Source organism: Lygodium microphyllum, chromosome 6 (genome assembly GCF_053477565.2).
Source record: "Lygodium microphyllum isolate KBCC chromosome 6, Lygodium_microphyllum_v1.1.10, whole genome shotgun sequence".
In the NCBI taxonomy this organism is placed as follows: Eukaryota; Viridiplantae; Streptophyta; class Polypodiopsida; order Schizaeales; family Lygodiaceae; genus Lygodium; species Lygodium microphyllum.
Window position 1 is genome coordinate 121,120,335 of NC_141140.1, and position 18,125 is coordinate 121,138,459.

The 18,125-nt window shown below is 39.9% G+C and overlaps 1 protein-coding gene across 2 annotated transcripts; it reads right to left on the reverse strand.

Moving 5' to 3' along the window:
- Nucleotides 1-10,093: 10,093 nt before the first annotated feature.
- On the reverse strand, nucleotides 10,094-14,781 carry LOC148035046 (putative pentatricopeptide repeat-containing protein At3g01580). Of its 2 annotated transcripts, XM_087679942.1 has the most exons (2): nucleotides 13,847-13,979; nucleotides 10,094-13,671 (listed from the first exon to the last, which is right to left on the reverse strand). In XM_087679942.1, exon 2 carries the CDS (start codon nucleotides 13,619-13,621, stop codon nucleotides 10,220-10,222), a length of 3,402 nt encoding a protein of 1,133 aa, XP_087536068.1. In that variant the 5' UTR covers nucleotides 13,622-13,671; nucleotides 13,847-13,979; the 3' UTR covers nucleotides 10,094-10,219. The 2 variants fall into 2 exon arrangements, with proteins under 2 accessions (XP_087536068.1, XP_087536067.1); XM_087679941.1 differs by having other exon boundaries at nucleotides 10,094-14,781.
- Nucleotides 14,782-18,125: the final 3,344 nt, after the last annotated feature.

The window sequence follows — 18,125 nt, forward strand, 5'->3', positions numbered from 1 at the left end:
CTTCATGTAGCTGAGTTCATGGTAGCGTGTATAGTCAATAATACCATTGGCAATATTTCCCATCACTTTTAAAGGCATGGTGTTTTAGTGGGATGAGAGAAGCAGTAGAAACTTTTGGTACATGGGACGAAAGTTGGCATTCCTTACTAAATTTAGGTGTGAAGGTTTTGAAGAGTAGATGTGAGAGGAGTTCATGAACTTAAGTCAATCCTTTGGTGAATGGGTGGAGGCGTATATCTCTAGAACAGAATCCATGCTAAAGAGATGGACCAACCATCACTTGGATGAAGGCATCTAGAAGGGAGTTTTTCTTAGAGGCCTACAGTTGAAAGTTCGTAAGTTTGTGGAATTGAGAAGACCAATCAACCTGCAAGCTATAATGGAAGGTGCAAGGCTATATGATGAAGTTGAAGCAAAATTGTTGATGACCTCAAGAAGAGGAGTCTTATCTCCTCCCATGCTAGGAATGGTATACCCACCAAATGCAGTCCCAGGGGCTGTTTTCTACCCCTACCCTTAGATACACACAATGTTGCAATAGTGCAATGCATTGAATCCATAGTGACCGCATATAACAGTACTTCAAATGATGGTTCAACCACAACAATAGTGGCCTCGAACTATTCCCCCAATGGGGACTCAACAACAACAGTGGAACCCTACCAACTAGAACCAACAACCGTCGATCTCAATAAGAGCTTTGAATAAAAATTAGAATAGAGGACCCTCTGGATCAACCCAACTAATCTATGCAGTGATTATAGAGACTTCCCAAAATCCTACTGCGAGTACTCAAGGAGGAGAAAATTTGAAGGACTATTTGTCCAATTCAATTGTAAGCATCAAGAAAGAGTTGATGGATGTTGAAGGTGGATACCGCCAATATATCTAGTCTTGTAGGAGGTGGAAGAGATGTGATGTGATCTAATACATGGTGTGAAAACTACCATCAAGTAGGATGTTTAGCCACTGAATATACCAGAAAACCAACTATCACTAAAGCCTTCTATTCGTACTTTTTAAGGAAGAACCATATGGAAGATATCTACTCTTTGAAGGAGATGCATGAGTGAAGGAAGAAATATGAAGAAGCAATATTCAACTTGTTGGAATCCAAGATGACAATCCAAGATATCAGACCAAAGCATAGAGATTTTAGTCCTAATTTTGGCCCAAGGAGGCTTTCCTCTCATAGTTACAAAGAACGACAGTCTAGTGATGGCTAGAGATCAGAAGTGGAGTGTTAAAAATGTGGCGACAAGGGACATATCTCACCAAACTATCCAAATCCTAGAAGGTCCATGGACTACAAACCCTTATGCGGTTGATGCAAAGGAGAAGGCCACACTATAAAAGACTATGCTAGGCTCTTGTTAAAAGCCAATACCACTAATAACCAACAAAAGACTCGAGAACTTACCTCCAACTTGGTGAAATTGGAAGTTGCCACAATAATGTGCCAAGAAAAGAGAACCCACATTTCCAAAAGAGAACATTCCTTCTACCAAAACAATGAAGTTTAATCTTCCAAAAGAGAAATAGAATAATATTGAACAACATGGTATAATACAGAGCAATCTAATACCACAAAAGGATACAGAGACAGTTATAGACATAGGACCAGCGGTCCAAGAGATAGAGAATGTAAAAGTACCCCTAGTTGCCGAAAGAAATTTAAAAGTATATTGACAAGAAGACATGGCCTGAGGATTGCTCCTACAGCTACCAACTAAGTCCAATAAAGTCCCAAAGCCTATGAAAGAAGTGGATGTGGCTAATGCCTTTCTAGTTTCTAGTATCCCAAAGATTGGCATTTGGATTGAAGGATGTTTTATAGTGGATACATTGGTTGATGGAGGCTCATCAGTACATAATGACGGATGTGATAATGAAGAATCTAGGCTTGCAAGGTGATATACAACCTATACAGTGGCTTATTAGACTTGCAGACTAGAGCAAAATTAAGCCCTTAGGCATTCTTCCACATGTGAAGACAACTCTCATATGACGAGACTATTGGTTGACTTATCTGGCAGTAAAACCAAATTCTTACGGGACCTCATATCCTCTGCTTTTGGGAAGACCATAGCTTTTTGAAGCAAGAGCATGAACAGATTGGTTCAAAAGAACCCTAACCCTAGACAAAGGATGAAGAAGCCTTCAAACATATCTTTTCCAAGAAAATAGAGGCACAGTCCCTAATAGTAGGCACTATAAGACAACTCTGGAAAGAAGCAAAATCCTTGTCGATATGGGTGATACCTGCTTTCTGAACCAAAAATGACTTATGAAATTACTTCTAACAGTGAGATAGAGTCATGGATGTATTGTTCTCCTTGTTACATGGCCATAGTAGAGTCACAGACAGAAGTAGAGACAAAGACAGACACAGAAGTAGAGCCAGAGGTAGAAGCAAAAGCAAAGGATACAACATAGAGTCTATTTTTCTCATACAAAGTCCCTATAGAGGCTAAGAGATTCTATCGAAGACGAGGATAAAAGTCAATATGAAGATAATGAAAGTGACATAGAAGAAGCTATACAACTAGAAGAGAATACTAATGAGAAAGAACTCTGAGAAGGGATTGAAGCTGAAGATCCCATGCTGTGGGACATGATGACTTTGGTACCTTTTGGATTAGTAAATGAATTGCATCATATGAAAAATATCCCCATAAGAAATGGATTAACTAGAATAAGCATTCCTTTAGTAGTGACTCTTGTCACCCTAATTTACCCTTCTCAAGAAAAAACAATGATGGCTCCCCTTGCCAACAAACACCAGTCTTGCAGCCCAAGTAGAACTTAGATGGTTCTTGTTATATGACATTCCTGGAGGCATCCTCAAAAGATGAGTCATCGAGTCAAGAAATAAGTAACTCTCCCACGAAATCCAAAATCGCAATGGTACCATTCTAGCATCCTGAAGAGCTAGCCGAGTCCCCATAGAAAAAAGATATCACTTATAGTGGTGTATCAAACGAGGAGGCCACTCCCTTGAAGGAATTGGATCTATACCCAGAAACAGTTCGTAGGACTTTCATCTGTGAAGTGGAAGGGGAAAAGCAATTAACTATCGTGGATACATATGGTACTAAATGTCACCTGAAGGTAGGTATCATTCTTCCAGAAGAGGAGTTATCGATCCTGGCTGCATAACTTATTGAAGGAGAACTTGGATGTGTTTGCATGGCCGTATAAAGAACTATCAAAGTTAGATCAGCCCATCTACCACACAAGCCGAAAAGTAATTGATCAGGAAAGTAACTACACAATGACGAAGTTACCCATGAAAGACATGAGCTTAAATTGGAGGCAACCATGTGGAGAGTAGGCCACCTATAGTTTTGAGTTTTGTTTAACCTCAAGAATCTGGTTGAAAAAAATACTAGAATACTAGGGAACTTGGATCCAAATATGGCTTTGGAAACTACACCAAAGACATATCCACTCACATCCACTTTTTAGCCTACGTTGGATTAATCAAGAACTATGACCGAGCCACCAAATCAAGCAGTTTATATACAATAAAAAATTGGTGGGAACTATAACAATGGCCAACATAGAGCTCACTTCGAAGTTAGTAGAAGAGACCTTGGGCATTAGAATGGGATTAGAAAAGTATGTAAAAACATAGAAGACCCCCTAAGTTTCTCAAACATGGGATGAGATCTCAATGGTAAGAATTGATGGAACCATAGTAACAGTAGTGGCCAAGGAATGAGTTCTTCTGATAGTAATCCAAGAAGAAGAGTTGAGGGTGACAATGTAGGTATCTCATCATCTCTTCACCTACAACAAAACTTCAACTAGCCCAATCAATGGCTCTCTCTAGAGGATATTGTATAAGTACATATACATAAGAGGCCATAAAGCAAAGTATAATCACACATATGTATGAAAAAATATATGCTTTTATTTTTCACATTTCAAATTATGGAAGAAATCATGCACTCAACTTGTACTCTCTCACATCCTTCATTTATGATAAGAAAGGAGACCCAATTCTCACACTAGGCCCATCACTAGACTACCTACATGACCCTGACTCTCTGTGCTCCTAAATTGAGAACATGATCATGATATAATGTACCTAATGTCCAAGCCCTCTCATACTAGGAAGAAAATGCAACTCAAGAATTTGCCACATAGTTTGAGCACACAATTCTCATGAGGAGAGAATGAGTGCATTTCAATTGATTGTGCCTAGCCACGACTGTTATGCTAGTGCATCATGCAATATTTATACACAACTCATTGATTATTTTGCAGTCCATTATACTCCTAGCCTTACCTCTTGATTAAAGAGATTTAATTCCACTCTACCCCCCAATCTTGAAACACTTTTGATGAAGTTGAATATCAGTTAAAATGTTTCTTACAACTATAGACAACGAACCATCACCAACTCTCCAACCCCTTACTCATTCTATCCAGGGTTCCTAATTGGTGATAGAATTCCCATTGCAATGTGCCAAGATGTGCATGTTCAATTGATGGTGCAAACATTCACACTTGCACATCTAGGACTAGTGAGAAGAGCCTCAATGGGCCTCATACCGTGTAGTGTAAGGGAAGTCTTTGAGAGATTTGGGTATAAGAAGCCCCAATGATATGCTCAAAATCGATGTGCAATGAAGTGCTTGTGATCCATAATTCCCTATGATATGCAAATTTAGGGCATTAGAAAACCTTACCTCTTCCTTATGTTGGTCAGCTCTTTACTTGTAGCTCCTTCTATTCACTTACACAAACACACAATCTCAACAAAAAAGGTTATAGTAGGAATTATCAAAATCAAAATAAAAAACAAAGTTTCAAGTTTCAGCCTATCAAAATCTTAAGTCTCATTGATTATAAAACCCAAAAATCAACAACCAAATATATGAACAAGGTCCCAAAACCTGGCTACCTAAGGCAAACTTAGGGGCTTTTAGGATTTTGCAAAAATGCATCACAAATTTAGCCTTCCCCTAGCCCACTAATGTTTATATGTAGCAATTTAAGTTTTCATAAAGAGGTGTTGTGTCAATTAGCCACTCATCACATCAAGTGTGTCCAAGGATTTGTTTCTAGTACATGCAAATGGATCAAGTTAAAATAAAATTGCCTCCAAGTTTAAGCTTTCTAAGTTCTAACTCTTCCTCTTTCTCAATGACATAGCTAGTCTTTTCTTGAATCTTTTAATATTATTTCTTTCAAAGTCATCTTGTTGGAATGTACCCTCTAAAAAGTCGTCTCCATAAGGACTTACAACACTCTTAGGGTTTTCCAAAGAGGTTTTCACTCTCTTTTTGTTACCAAGGTTTTCATCAAACTCATCCAAAAATTTGATGAGATATGTTGAGCATTTCCCACTCATTTCAAGACCACAATCATTGTCAACAACAAGTTGAGCCTCTCAATTACTCCTAGCACCTCCAAACCCAATTTCAACTAGGGTCTCTACTAGACTCGTGTCATGACTCTTTTCCAACAATTTTTCACCAACAAATGTCAACTCCAAGGAGTCACTAGTACCAACAACACTTAATGAGTAGACACTACTTGCTTCACCACTCTCAGAACGTACTTCTAAATATAGAAGCTTTTTCTCAAACTAACTCTTATTACAACCACCTTTACTAAATAACAACTTAGAGTTCTCATCCTCATATTCAACCTTACAAACTCCCAAGTCCCTAGGAGTTTTGACATGGGGATGTCTAGGCTCTTGTCGCAATCTTTTATTAATAACATCAATCTTAAGGTTTTCCTCATTGGTAAAGTCTAATGATCAAATGATCATTTGAGGCAATCTCCAAGCTCACACCCTTGTACAATATCTTTATGGAAACCTTTAATGGTGCATTAGGAAACTCTTCCTTTTTCCTCTCAATCTTATATGTTTCTTCTATCATATCTTCTACAACTTCATCTAAAGCCATTCGATCATTATTAATAATATCTTCCTCTCTCACATTTATATCCATAGGTGCTTTCAAGGTCTCCCACCTTGTTGCCACCACACTTTCACTATCTACCATACATTGATCCATCATGCCATGCAAGACTTGCTCTTTACCATCTCAAACCTAGTTTCAACACAATCAACAACTTTAACTTGAGTCAAATCAACCTTGAACTCTAAATCACTACTCATAGAAAGACCCATCAATTTTTCATTATTCTCAACTTTATCACAAGAGTAAACACTTCTTGCATTTGCATATTCTTCTCTTGCTTGGACAGTGAGAGACTACCTCTTGAATACATTCATAATAGAATTACTCTTGAAATGCAACATCCTAAAGTACATTTCCTCTCTTTTTGACTCTTTTAATCCCAAGTTCCCTAGGGTTTCATTAACAAGATTTACAATATCCTTCTTATAGTGTTTATGCCTCTTATGTAGCTCTTCTCAAAAGGGGCCATTATGCTTTAAGCCCGCTCCCCTTCATTGTTCCTTTGATCCACCATTACTCAAAACTCTCTTGGTCTTTAACACGGTTTCAATGGCTCTTAAACTCCTCAAATCTATAACGAAATTCACCTTGCACTTTCACTCTCAAATTCACCTTGTGCTAGGGTTCTCTCTAAGTATTTACATCCTCTAAGTATTTATCATCAAATTTGTGAGACTCAACCACACCAATAGATCTACAAGGGTGTTTGAGCAATCCTTTATCACCAATCATAGATGCACTAGAATCTTTCTCTCTTTCTATTCCAAATGTAAGGTAAGAGACTTCTTGGCTAAAATCTAATTCGATTTCAAATTTGTCATCTTCCTCTTCCTCGCTCTCGTCTTCCTCACTATTGACATCTTCTATTAGTTTCGTTGTAGCCATATCAAATTTTCTAGGTGAGCATCATCGATCATAGATTGTAACGGTGCCTTTCCCCTAGTCTTGTATAGCTTCTACCTTTCTAAACCATGGTCTTAGATTAAAGAAAGAGTGTCTTAGATTAAAGAAAGAGTCCCTAGTCTAGTTGGCATCACATGTGGCAATTAATCTTCATAGGATGTTATCTTGTATAGCTTTTGCCTTTCTAAACTATGGTCTTCTTAAGATTAAAGGAAGAGTTCCAAATCTAGCTGGCATCACATGTGGCAATTAATCTTCATAGGTATATCATACACCTTGACTTCTAGGTCATGTATGATCCCTAGTCATTTTATTCAACCATGATTGGCTAACCTTAAATGGAAATCCAATCCTTCAATCGTTTGGATCCCAAATTTCTCTACACAAGCTTGTGTAATCACACATACTCGTGATCTTCGATCTATATAGGCCTCTCCAATATCCTTGTCCTTGTAATGGGCATTCACAATTAGACAGCAATTTCTCCACACTAAGTATCATCACTATTTCTATCTACTTTTCCGTTGTCTTAGGGTTCAATAATCTCTTCCACTCCTTATCTTGGGACAAAGTTTCATGAGCTGAGCAAAGGAAATATTGGCCTTTCTTGTTAGCGGATCCTTTTGTATGTTATAGTCCTCTCTCTCCTTGCCCAAGAGATATATCAATTGCATGATAATGCCTTTGAGGAGCACTGGCTTTAGCCTCACTCTCCTTTGCATGTGCATGTTGATATTGTTCTGGTTCCCCTCGCTATGAGGGTCACAAACCACAATCACGTGTGCATGTTATAGATACATATTGTAAAAGGCCCAGTTGCCTGCATTTGAATCGTCCAAATATGCATCCACTACTCTTTCGTCTTAAATGGGGCACTTCCACATGCTACTACTTTTCTTGTGGGAAATTGAGTCATGTCCATAGACACTCTCTTCAAAATTCCATGTACTTTGTACTTTACCTCAAAAGGATTTTCTCGGAGGTGTTATTAATAGGCTTTTCTTCATGGAAAGGAAGAAAAGGGTAAAAATGCTCACATATGGAGATTTAGAACCTGCAGAAGAGTCACAGATCCACCTACTTTCTTCCACTTAGCCAGCACTGCTACCCCCCCATCATCCTCACCTACCTATTGGCTTGTACTCTAGCGCCTTGCTACTAGCATTTTTGCATTGCTGTGGGTGCACCACGTGGCCTTTCTTGCACTACCTTGGCTTGTCTGTGCCTTGCAATGGTTGTGTCAACAACCAATCTGGTGGGCTATAATGCCAGACCATCTGAGGAATGATGTTAAAGAAAGTGTCCCAAGTCCCAGGTCCATACAAAGGCCTCTCTTCTCCTCATCCTATCAGATCCTCCCTGCATCCTGTTGAGCTAAAACACGCTTCTCAGCTGATTAGCGTTCTTAAAACAACCCCAAAACACACTTGATTAATGAAAAATCCTAAAAAGGGGAGCGGTCCGAGAGAGTTTCAATGGTCCCCCAAAAACCCTAATTCTTTGGGGCACCCTTCAACATCTATAAATAGACAGGCTGACCCCATTCAGCCTCATTCCCATCTGTGCAAGTTTCACACTGGAGTGCAAATTTCAACCATCAATCTACCTCTACGTGGCTATCCAACCTTCGAGACTGCTGCCACCTCTCCATCCGCCATTGCAGTGCCCTGGCGCTTTCCTCCAAGCTGTGTTTGGCATCTTCCAGCCATCGCCAACATCTTCATCAACTCCAACTGCTTGTGTTTGGTGTCTCTTCCTCCAGGCCACAAGTGCTGGTGCTCCTCATCCAAGCGACATCCAAAGTTTGCCTTTACACTCATCTAGGGGCCGCCTTCCATTTCCACAACTTCACTTGCATTTGGTACTCCAAGCCCTTCTGGAATTATCGTTTTGCAGACTACACACTCTAACTGGTGATCACAGACTTGGGATCCATCTCTGGTGAACATCACTCTCCTACACATTGCTCTGCCCTTGAGTATTTGTACACTCTTACATTCATTTACAGTATTCATTCACTTCAGAGTTGTGTTCTTCTTTCCCTTCTTCTGTTTGTGTTTGAGTTTCTGTGTTTGAGTTTCTGAGTTTTGCATTTAGGGTTTGAGTTTTGCTTTCTGTGTCTATGTCTCTCTCTTTGTGTTTCTGTCGTAGTCGTACACTTTGTGTTTCCTCAGTGCAAACCCTAGCAATTTTCTTCACACATCCTCTCCCATCTCCCAAGGACAGTTGTCCTTGATCAAGTCTTCAATCCATATTACCCATGATAAGAATAAGAGCAATTTCACGGTGAAAAGCCAACCTTGATACTGATACTTCTCTCAGATGGCTTACTCACAGAAGTACATCCTTGCATTGAGTGAACTCTTTGATCCACTGGATTTTAGCTGTGTTTCTTCAGCCAATTCTAAGTCTTGACTCTCCACATGAGAGACTGGTCTTTTCAGTAGCAATTGTCGACTACTCTAGGTCAGCAGTACTCTTACAAGTATAGATCCTTGCATTGATATGGGAGCTTTGGCACAATCAAGGGACCTGCAACCCTGCCCATCATATGCTTTGTGGCTGGTTTCCATAGCTAGAAATTTTGCCACACCTAATTTCCAGAGCTAGACTCCTTTGTATTGGTCACTCAGGCCTGTGGAGATCTTTGCTGCTGTTGGACTGTTGGATTGAAAGCAAAGAGAATCACACGAGTGATTGAAAACTTTGCCACTGTGCTGTTGAACTATTGGAAGAAAGCTTAGAGAATCACAAAAAGGATTTGAAACTTTGCCACTTTCGATTTGTTACAGCCACCTGTTGCTGGAGATTCTGATAAAGCCATGGTTCTTGAGCCAGCACATGGATAAAACAACAGAGCAAAGCAAATGAGCAGCAAAGAAGGGTGGTGGCAGCAAGGTAGCCAGTATCACTAGAAACTCCAAATGATGGCAGCAAGAGATTCAATTACACAAGAACAGATGGCCACACAGATGTGCAGGAAGGCAGGGCCCCATGTCATGGGGAGCTGGTCCAGGGGTGCTTGCAGAGTGTTATAGCCATACAGGAAGTCCCAAACTTAACAGTGCCTTTAATTTGCTTTCATTACTTTTCTTTGCACTTTCTTCTACTCTATCGGCCAATTGTTGGGATCTCCTGAACTTCTCCAAATTCTGATATATCTGAATGGCATGTATTTGATCCCAAACCGAGAGTCTTTTAGCAGCTCTTCATGATTTAAAAAATATTATTTTTCCCTTTAGTACCCTCCAAGTGGGTCAATAATTTTAAAGTGGGTGGTCAACTTATTGCCCAGCAAAGGCAACTTCGTGACCTGTATATCCCACCTATCAAAGGTGGTTTACTCAATAGTGAAATACAAACTACACATGTTACCAGACCATCTCCTCACCATGTGATAGACGTAAGGCCAGATCCAAACATGGCACATAGCCTTTCTCCTTCAAGCGTGAGTTTGAAGTACTTAATGCAGATGGCATGTGTTTGCTTTGAGTGTCACTCACAACAAAATTGTGCAACCTCTTGTTAACCTCTATTGATGCACAAGCCAGCTTCTTAGGTGCACCAGCATGCACCCGTATTTCCTGTATTCTGTTTGCAGCATTCCACTTGCCAGCAGTTGCATAGATATCTGCCATGAGCAGATATGCAGCACCATTTTCCTGATTCACTTCAACAAGTTGCTGAAAACATTGAAGTCCGAGATCCACTTTGCCATATACCTTGCAAGCACTGAGTAGAGCCCTAAGGATTTCTTTGGATGGAAGACATTGCATAGCTTCAATAAACTGCTCTGCATCAGATATGTTTCCTGATCTTGCAAGAAGATCGACCATGCAAGTATAGTGGTCCACAGTAGGTTCAATTCCATATACTTCTATCATCACTTTGAAGTACTGCTGACCCTCAAGAACGAAGCTGGCATGACTGCATGCAACAAGAAGACATGTGAATGTGACAGCATCTGGCTTCACGCCATACTTTTGCATGTCCTCAAAGCATTGAATAGCCATGATACCCTCATGACACTCACCATAACTTTTTATCATAGCATTCCATGAAATAACATCTTGAACAGCTAGCTTGTCAAAGATATTCCGTGCTTCTGTAGCAGAGCCACATCTGCCATAGAAGTCTGTTAGTGTGTTGCCCATGTGAAGATCCTTATCCAGTCCTTTCTTGATAGTATAATCGTGTATTTGCCTGCCTGTCTCTAAAGTTCCCATGATGCTGCAAGCTTTCAAGCTGCAAACACACGTCACAGCATCTGGGGATACACCCTCCATCTGCATTTGTAGAAAATTCTCCAATATTACTTCACCAAACCCGCATTCAGGATGTTTTGCAATCAGAGCATTCCATATAGCTGTTTCATGAACAGGAAGCTGGTGAAACATCTGGCTTGCTTCTGCTAGAGATCCACATTTGGCATACATTTCCACAAATGCTCTTCCCACATGCATCTCCCTTTCCAAACCTTTCTTAGTTAATTCCGCACCTGTCTCTTGTCCTGTGTCTAAAGCCTTTAATATGCCACATGCTTTCACTTTGCAAACGAACAGATCAGCATCTGGCGACAGGCCCTCCAATTGCATCTGTTCAAAAGATTTTAACACTTCATTCCCAAGACTATTTTCAGCATACCCTGTCATTAGTGCAGTCCATGAGACTATATCACGAAATGCTAGCCTGTCAAAGACATTCTGAGCCTCTAGAAGTAAATGGCACTTGGCATACATGTCTACAAGTGTGTTGCCTACATAAACTTCTTTTTCAAATCCCGTTTTAATGATTTCACTATGGAATTCTTGACCTGATTCCGAATCTTCTTTCGTACCACAAGCTTTTAAGCAACCAATGAACGTGATTGCACCTGGTGACATACCAGACAGCTGCATTTGCTTGAAGCAATTTAACGCTTTATCACAATGCCCATGTTCAGAATATCCCATGACTAGCGCATTCCACGAGACTGCATCTCGAACAGAGAGATTTTCAAATACATTCAATGCATCTATAAGATAGCCACAATGTGCATACATATCCACCAGTATGTTTCCCATACATGACTCACTTTCCATTGCCCTCTTGGTTATTTCAGAATGTATTTGTTGGCCTGCTATCAAAGCACCTGTGATGCCACAAGCCTTCAAGCTGCAAACAAACATGTTAGCATCTGGAGAGACACCTTCCAACTGCATTTCTTTGAAACAGTTCAGAACTTCATCACCATAACCATTTTCTGCATACCCTACAAGCAAAGCAGTCCATGAGACTATATTTCGATCTGGAAGCTGGGCAAACAGCTCCTGTGCTGCTGCTACTGATTCACATTTGGCATACATATCTACCAAAGTGGCACCCACATAAAGTTCTCTTTCCAATCCCCTTTTTACTATTTCAGCATAGATCTCCTGGCCTCTCTCTACATTTCCTGTCACACCACATGCTTTCAAGCTACAAATAAACACATCAGCATCTGGGGTCACACCCTTCGATTCCATGCATTTAGCACAACTCAGTACCTTGTCACTGAAACCATTTTCTGCATACCCTGCAATCAATGATGTCCATGGAACAATATTTTGAACTGAAATTTGGTCCAGCTGTCCCCGTGCTTCTGCAAGTGCACCACACTTGGCATACATGTCCACTAGTGAGTTACCCAAGAAAACATCTTCTTCCAAGCCCTTCTTGACTATTTCAGAATGTACATCTTGGCCTCTGTCCAAAGCTCCTACCATACCACAAGCTTTCAAGGTGCAGGCCCATGTACTAGCATCCGGAGAGATGCCTTCTGCCTGCATTTGTTCAAAATTGCTCCACACTTCATCGAATGGCCCGATCTCGATGTACCCTGCAATCAAGGCAGTCCAAGACACAACAGTTCGAGCTTGTATGTTGTCAAATGAATATCGAGCTTCTGTAAGTGAGCCACACCTTGCATACATGTCAAGTAATGTAGTTCCTACAAAAGGGTCCTTTTCCAAACCCATTTTAATGACATCAGTATGTATCACTCTCCCTCTTTCAACGTCCCTTGTACGCCCACAAGCTCTAAAGTTGCTAACAAAATGGTCAGCATCTGGAATGACACCCTCATCCTGCATCTGCTTAAAGCATAGCAAAGCTTTGCTACTATGCCCATTTTCTTCATATCCTGTGATAATTGCAGTCCATGAAACCACATCTCGTACCAGTAGCCTGTCAAACAGCTCTTGTGCTTCTGTGAGCAAACCACTCTTAGCATACATGTCCACTAGTGTATTGCCAACAATAACCTTTTTTTCCAGACCCCTTGCAATTATTTCCATATGTATCTCATGGCATTTTTCTACCGATCCTATAGTGCCACAAGCTTTCAAGCTGCAAATCAACGTGACATCATCTGGAGGGATCCCATACATTAGCATCTGTTTGAAATGGATGAGCGCTTCCTCACCAAGCCCATGATTGGCATAGGCTCCAATCAATACAGTCCATGAAACAAAGTTGCGATTTGGCAACTGATCAAAGACAATCTGGGTTTCCACTAGCAGCCTAAATTTGGTGTACATATCCAGCAAAGTGTTGCCAATGGTCAGATCTCTTTCGAATCCTCTTTTTATAATCTCACTGTGTACTCTACACCCTATCTCAACCGCTTTCAGGGTAGTAATAGGAACATAAGTATGACCACTTGCATTACATCTTCCTACAGCTCGTGTGCTGGCACAAGCTTTCAGGCTGCAAATGAATGTAACATCATTTGGTGCAACACCCTTATCCTGCATCTCTTCAAAGCAGCTCAGTGCCTCCTCGCCAAGGCCATGTTCAGCATACCCTGCAATAAGAGCATTCCATGAGACGGGGGTTGCAACAGAAAGAGAGTTGAATGCTTGCCGAGCCTCTGCATGCAAGGCACATTTACCATACATATCCACCATAGTATTACATATAAATTGGTTATTTTCCAGCCCACGTTTGATAATTTCAACATGGATTATCTGGCCTCTCACCGGGTCTTTTAATCTGGTGCAAGCTCTAAGCAGGGCCGAGAATGTATAAGTGCTTGGGTAAACATGATCCTCTTGCATTTTCCAGTAGAGCTGGAAAGCCTTTTGTGGTTCCCCCAAATCAACATAACCCGAGATAAGGGAGCTCCAGGAATGCTCGCTTCGAGCAGGAAGCTTGTCAAAGACAAGCTGAGCAGCAGACAAGCTGCCACAATCCACCAACAGAGGAACCAAGTGATTGCCGAAAACCTCATGGGTATCAAGATGGTGCTGCTGCATGTAAGCGTGCAACCACCTAGTACGGTGCAGATCCTTCTTCTGTCTGCATTTCTGTAAGATGCTGAGGACGTGGTTCTCACTGGCAGCAGCAGGAAGCAGCTCGGCAGCCATTGCTTCCGATATCGATGCTCGTGTGGGCTAAGCATCTCTTTTGCGTATGCCAGATTCTCACTGGAGAGAGGCACGGGGTCCTGCCCTTCATGTGCCTTGAATTTCTGATGTGGGGTGATATGGGTTAGGAGATTAAAGATCCCAATTGTAAAAGCCTCGAGTGGAGAAGCGATTGGGTTGATCAAAAGCTTTCAGGTATGTAGGTCTATGTTTATGAGTATCAGGGGTTCTGCAAGACTTCACTGCGACATTCTCTGTGCAGTACATTATATGCTTCGTGCCTTACAAATCATTTCAACAATCTGTGTCTCGCAGTTTCACTCTGCAAGATTTCATTTGCAACTTTCTCAGTGTGCATCAAATGCTTCAGCACCTCTGTTTTACACGAGCATCGTATTGTCACGCGTTAGTAGAGTATCAATAATCCCCCCAGACCAGCTCCCTGTCCTCTCAAACCACCGGTAACAATAGGATATCTGATCAATGTAATACCTTGGAAAGAGTTGCAGGTGTGACTCACTTCCCCTAGAATAGTTTTCAGTTCCTAAAGAGCCACGTATAAGCTTTGATTGTAATAGCCCTTACGATGTGTCATGCTTTAACGGACTCTTCATCCATGCTAGTTGGCTCTCTAAACAGAATGTCTTAAATTTTGTCATTAGCTGGTGCCATTAGCCACGGACTTGCAAAATTTGTGAGGCTTTGCACTTTTTTAAGCAAAGGGAAGGAGATGTTTCCCTACAAAAGAAAAAATCACATACTTTGCATGCAAAAAAGGAGCGCTCGCATCTAATGTGTGAAATGTCAGAAATATGATTAGGCTACCTATTAAGATTGTTCACCAAAGCATGTAAACAAGTATAAAATTTTGTGCACTATAATAAGCAACATATGTCTATCTACATGGAATAATGCATTCACTTGTGAGATGTTGAATGTATGAAGACTCTCTCTCTCTCTCTCTCTCTCTCTCTCTCTCTCTCTCTCTCTCTCTCTCTCTCTCTCTCTCTCTCTCTCTCTCACATAGTACTATTTGTGTACCTCTATTTATGGATGTTAAGATTACATTTATTTATTTTTCCATGGTCATTGACCCTATAACATATTAGACATTACCCAAATATGTCCTCCATAACCCTAGAATACATTAGACATGCTCTAGGGTTATGAGCCTCTTCCCTTGTTTATAAAAACTCAATCAAAGAACATAGTTCTCGCGCTATAAGCAACACACATTGCATATAATGACGCAATTATCATTTGGGACCATAATATGGACCCTTTGTTGTCGACCATGCTTCATCCAGAGAAGCATAATTGCCTCCTTTACTTGATGGAGTTGTTAACTATAACAAAGATCCAAGATGTCAAGTTAAATTTTTTATTAGAACTATAAACACCTTACTCAACTCAAAGGCTCAATTATAACCTATGAATACATCCTTAGACTTTAGAATGTATTTTTCAACAATGTTGCATTCGTGTATCCCTTGTAAAATTGATGTTTCCTGTATTGTGCATTGATGCAAAATGCAAGAAGTCCTTTACTATTTCTTATCACATTATAATGCTACTATAAGAATAATTATGCATTTTATGCATCACTTATTTTGTTAGCCTACATATAGTAAGGAGTGCCTCTCTTATTATCTCAAGCTTCTTTTATGTGAAGTTTAATAAGTAAAATTAGAATTTACATTCATATTTGGCAATCATGAAAATAGTTAGTTATAAGAACATAAATGAAGAAAACTAAAAAAAGTGAATCATAACATTAACTTAATTTAATGTCTTTGAGATCTTGCTTTAACATTTGAAATTTTTCCAACACACACATTACTTACCCTAAACATGCATTGTATTATAATTTTAAATACACACATTTATGTAGATAACTCAATAATTATCCTTTGTAGAACTTGAGTAAAATTTTGAGGTCTTCTAAAAACAAATTAATGATAGATGATGAAAATGTACCCTTAAGGTTGTAATGAAGCATAGAACTTAGTGGTAGAGAAGGAGAGGTATATAAAGTTGTGTGGAATACATGTCCTTTATCTTTTTTCCAGTTAATAAAATATTGTTCTTAAGACTTTCTTGTGTGGACCTCCCACTATAGCTAAGGGGTAAGTACCTTGCTCTTTGGGTGAGTTCCTTTGTTGCCATCACCATTCCTCTTGATGTATTGCTTTAGCTTAATAATCACACCATTGTCTATGGTTATCTTGATTATGGCTTCCATAATGTCTTGAGTCTATCTTTGTATTTTCTTGGCTCTGAAAACTGGCTCTCTTACGTTAGTATCAGAGCATAGACTTTAACCCTATCATAGAGTCATTTTCATGTCAACATCTAGTTGTAGTCATTGAAGACAAGGAACTACATTTAGATCTTGGTCATAGGGCATGGTCACATCACAACTATGACTAGTTAGGCTTTACCATTCCTAAGTGCAATTATTTTGGGAGACTAATGATAAGACTGTGAAAAAAATGGCAGTTGGGATGCCATTTTAGTAGGTCATGACCTTTCTAGAGACCAATTTTGGACAACATGAAACTTAGAGAGCTTGGAGAAGACTAAAATTATGGTTACTTTTCGACAAAACCTACTTTCTTCTTTCTTCTTCAAGCTTCCTTCAAACTCCATGGCTGATCTTGGTTCACATATTCCTTCCATGACTTCTAATGTTGAAGAGACTTGCAGAGCTTGATTTCTTGGATCATCAGGAGCAAGGCAAGCACCATAGTGCAAGCAGTAGTGGCCACGTGGATTATAAGAAATCCAGTGCAATGTTGGGGGTAAGAATGTGTATGCCTAACTACATGTGTATTCATTACAATGATAGTGATTGCACATTTGTAGATTGTAGGTGGTGGGTGCCCATTACTATCACTTTATTCTTTATTCTTTCAGTGACATTTGAATAAGGAAAGGCCAGTCACACATTGTGACTATTGGAGTTCCCAAATATGGTGTCTCTCTCTCTTGCTCTCTTGCTCCATCCACCACCATAGCTCTTGCTTTTACTTGTGTGCTTCCACTCGGGCTCTACCTTTCAATTAGCATCAGAGCCAACCATTCAAGGAGCTTCTTCATCCTTTGCTTCAATCCAGATTCAAAACTTCAACTCAAGGTTTCATGGAAGCCTTTTTTTTTTCTCTCTCGGTATGCATTGAGTCTTTTCTTCTTTCAGCTTGTTCTAGCTTACTCCATGCTTATTGATGAGAAGCTTTCTAAGGCTTAACTTAGACTTGTTAAGCACTTATTGAGCTCAGGAGAACCCGTTTTATCCATCTTGAGTGGATATAGAGCATATTGTAGAAGTCACGAACATCTATGGCAACTTGATAGCACTATCATATTTTGGCCATAACTTTTGCATATGGTATTGGATTTAGACGTTCTATAGCTAAAAATGAAGAGCTTTGTCATGCCACTACGCACACACAATGTGAAAAATCCTGGAGTGCATCATCATCCAAGTTTCTTATTGATCTAGAAAGTCAATGCCATATTAGTCATTAGGGTCAATATCTATAGTATGGATGGTCCAAAAATACGAGATTTTTGGACAATTTTAGCCTATTTTTTATATTTTGGATATTATTTCTTGTCAATATCCCAAAAAGGTGTAGAAAACTTCTAGAATAGGATGACATGCAAAAAGCAAGTTGCTTTTCAGCCAATTTTGGGAAAGCTCATAAAAAAAGAGGGGCTTCCAAATTCACATGACACGTGATCGCAGTTTTTAGGTAGCAAACAACACTCCGGACAGAAAGAAGAAGAAAGAGTGATTTGGGAGAATTTTCAATAGACGTCCTGCAATTTCACAGCCCCTTTCGAAGCCAATGGAACCATCATATAAAGCTTGCAAGGAGACTCTTTATTT

Coding starts and splice junctions, on each gene's coding strand:
- LOC148035046 (XM_087679941.1), bottom strand. CDS start 14,233: ATGGCTGCCGAGCTGCTTCCTGCTGCTGCCAGTGAGAACCACGTCCTC.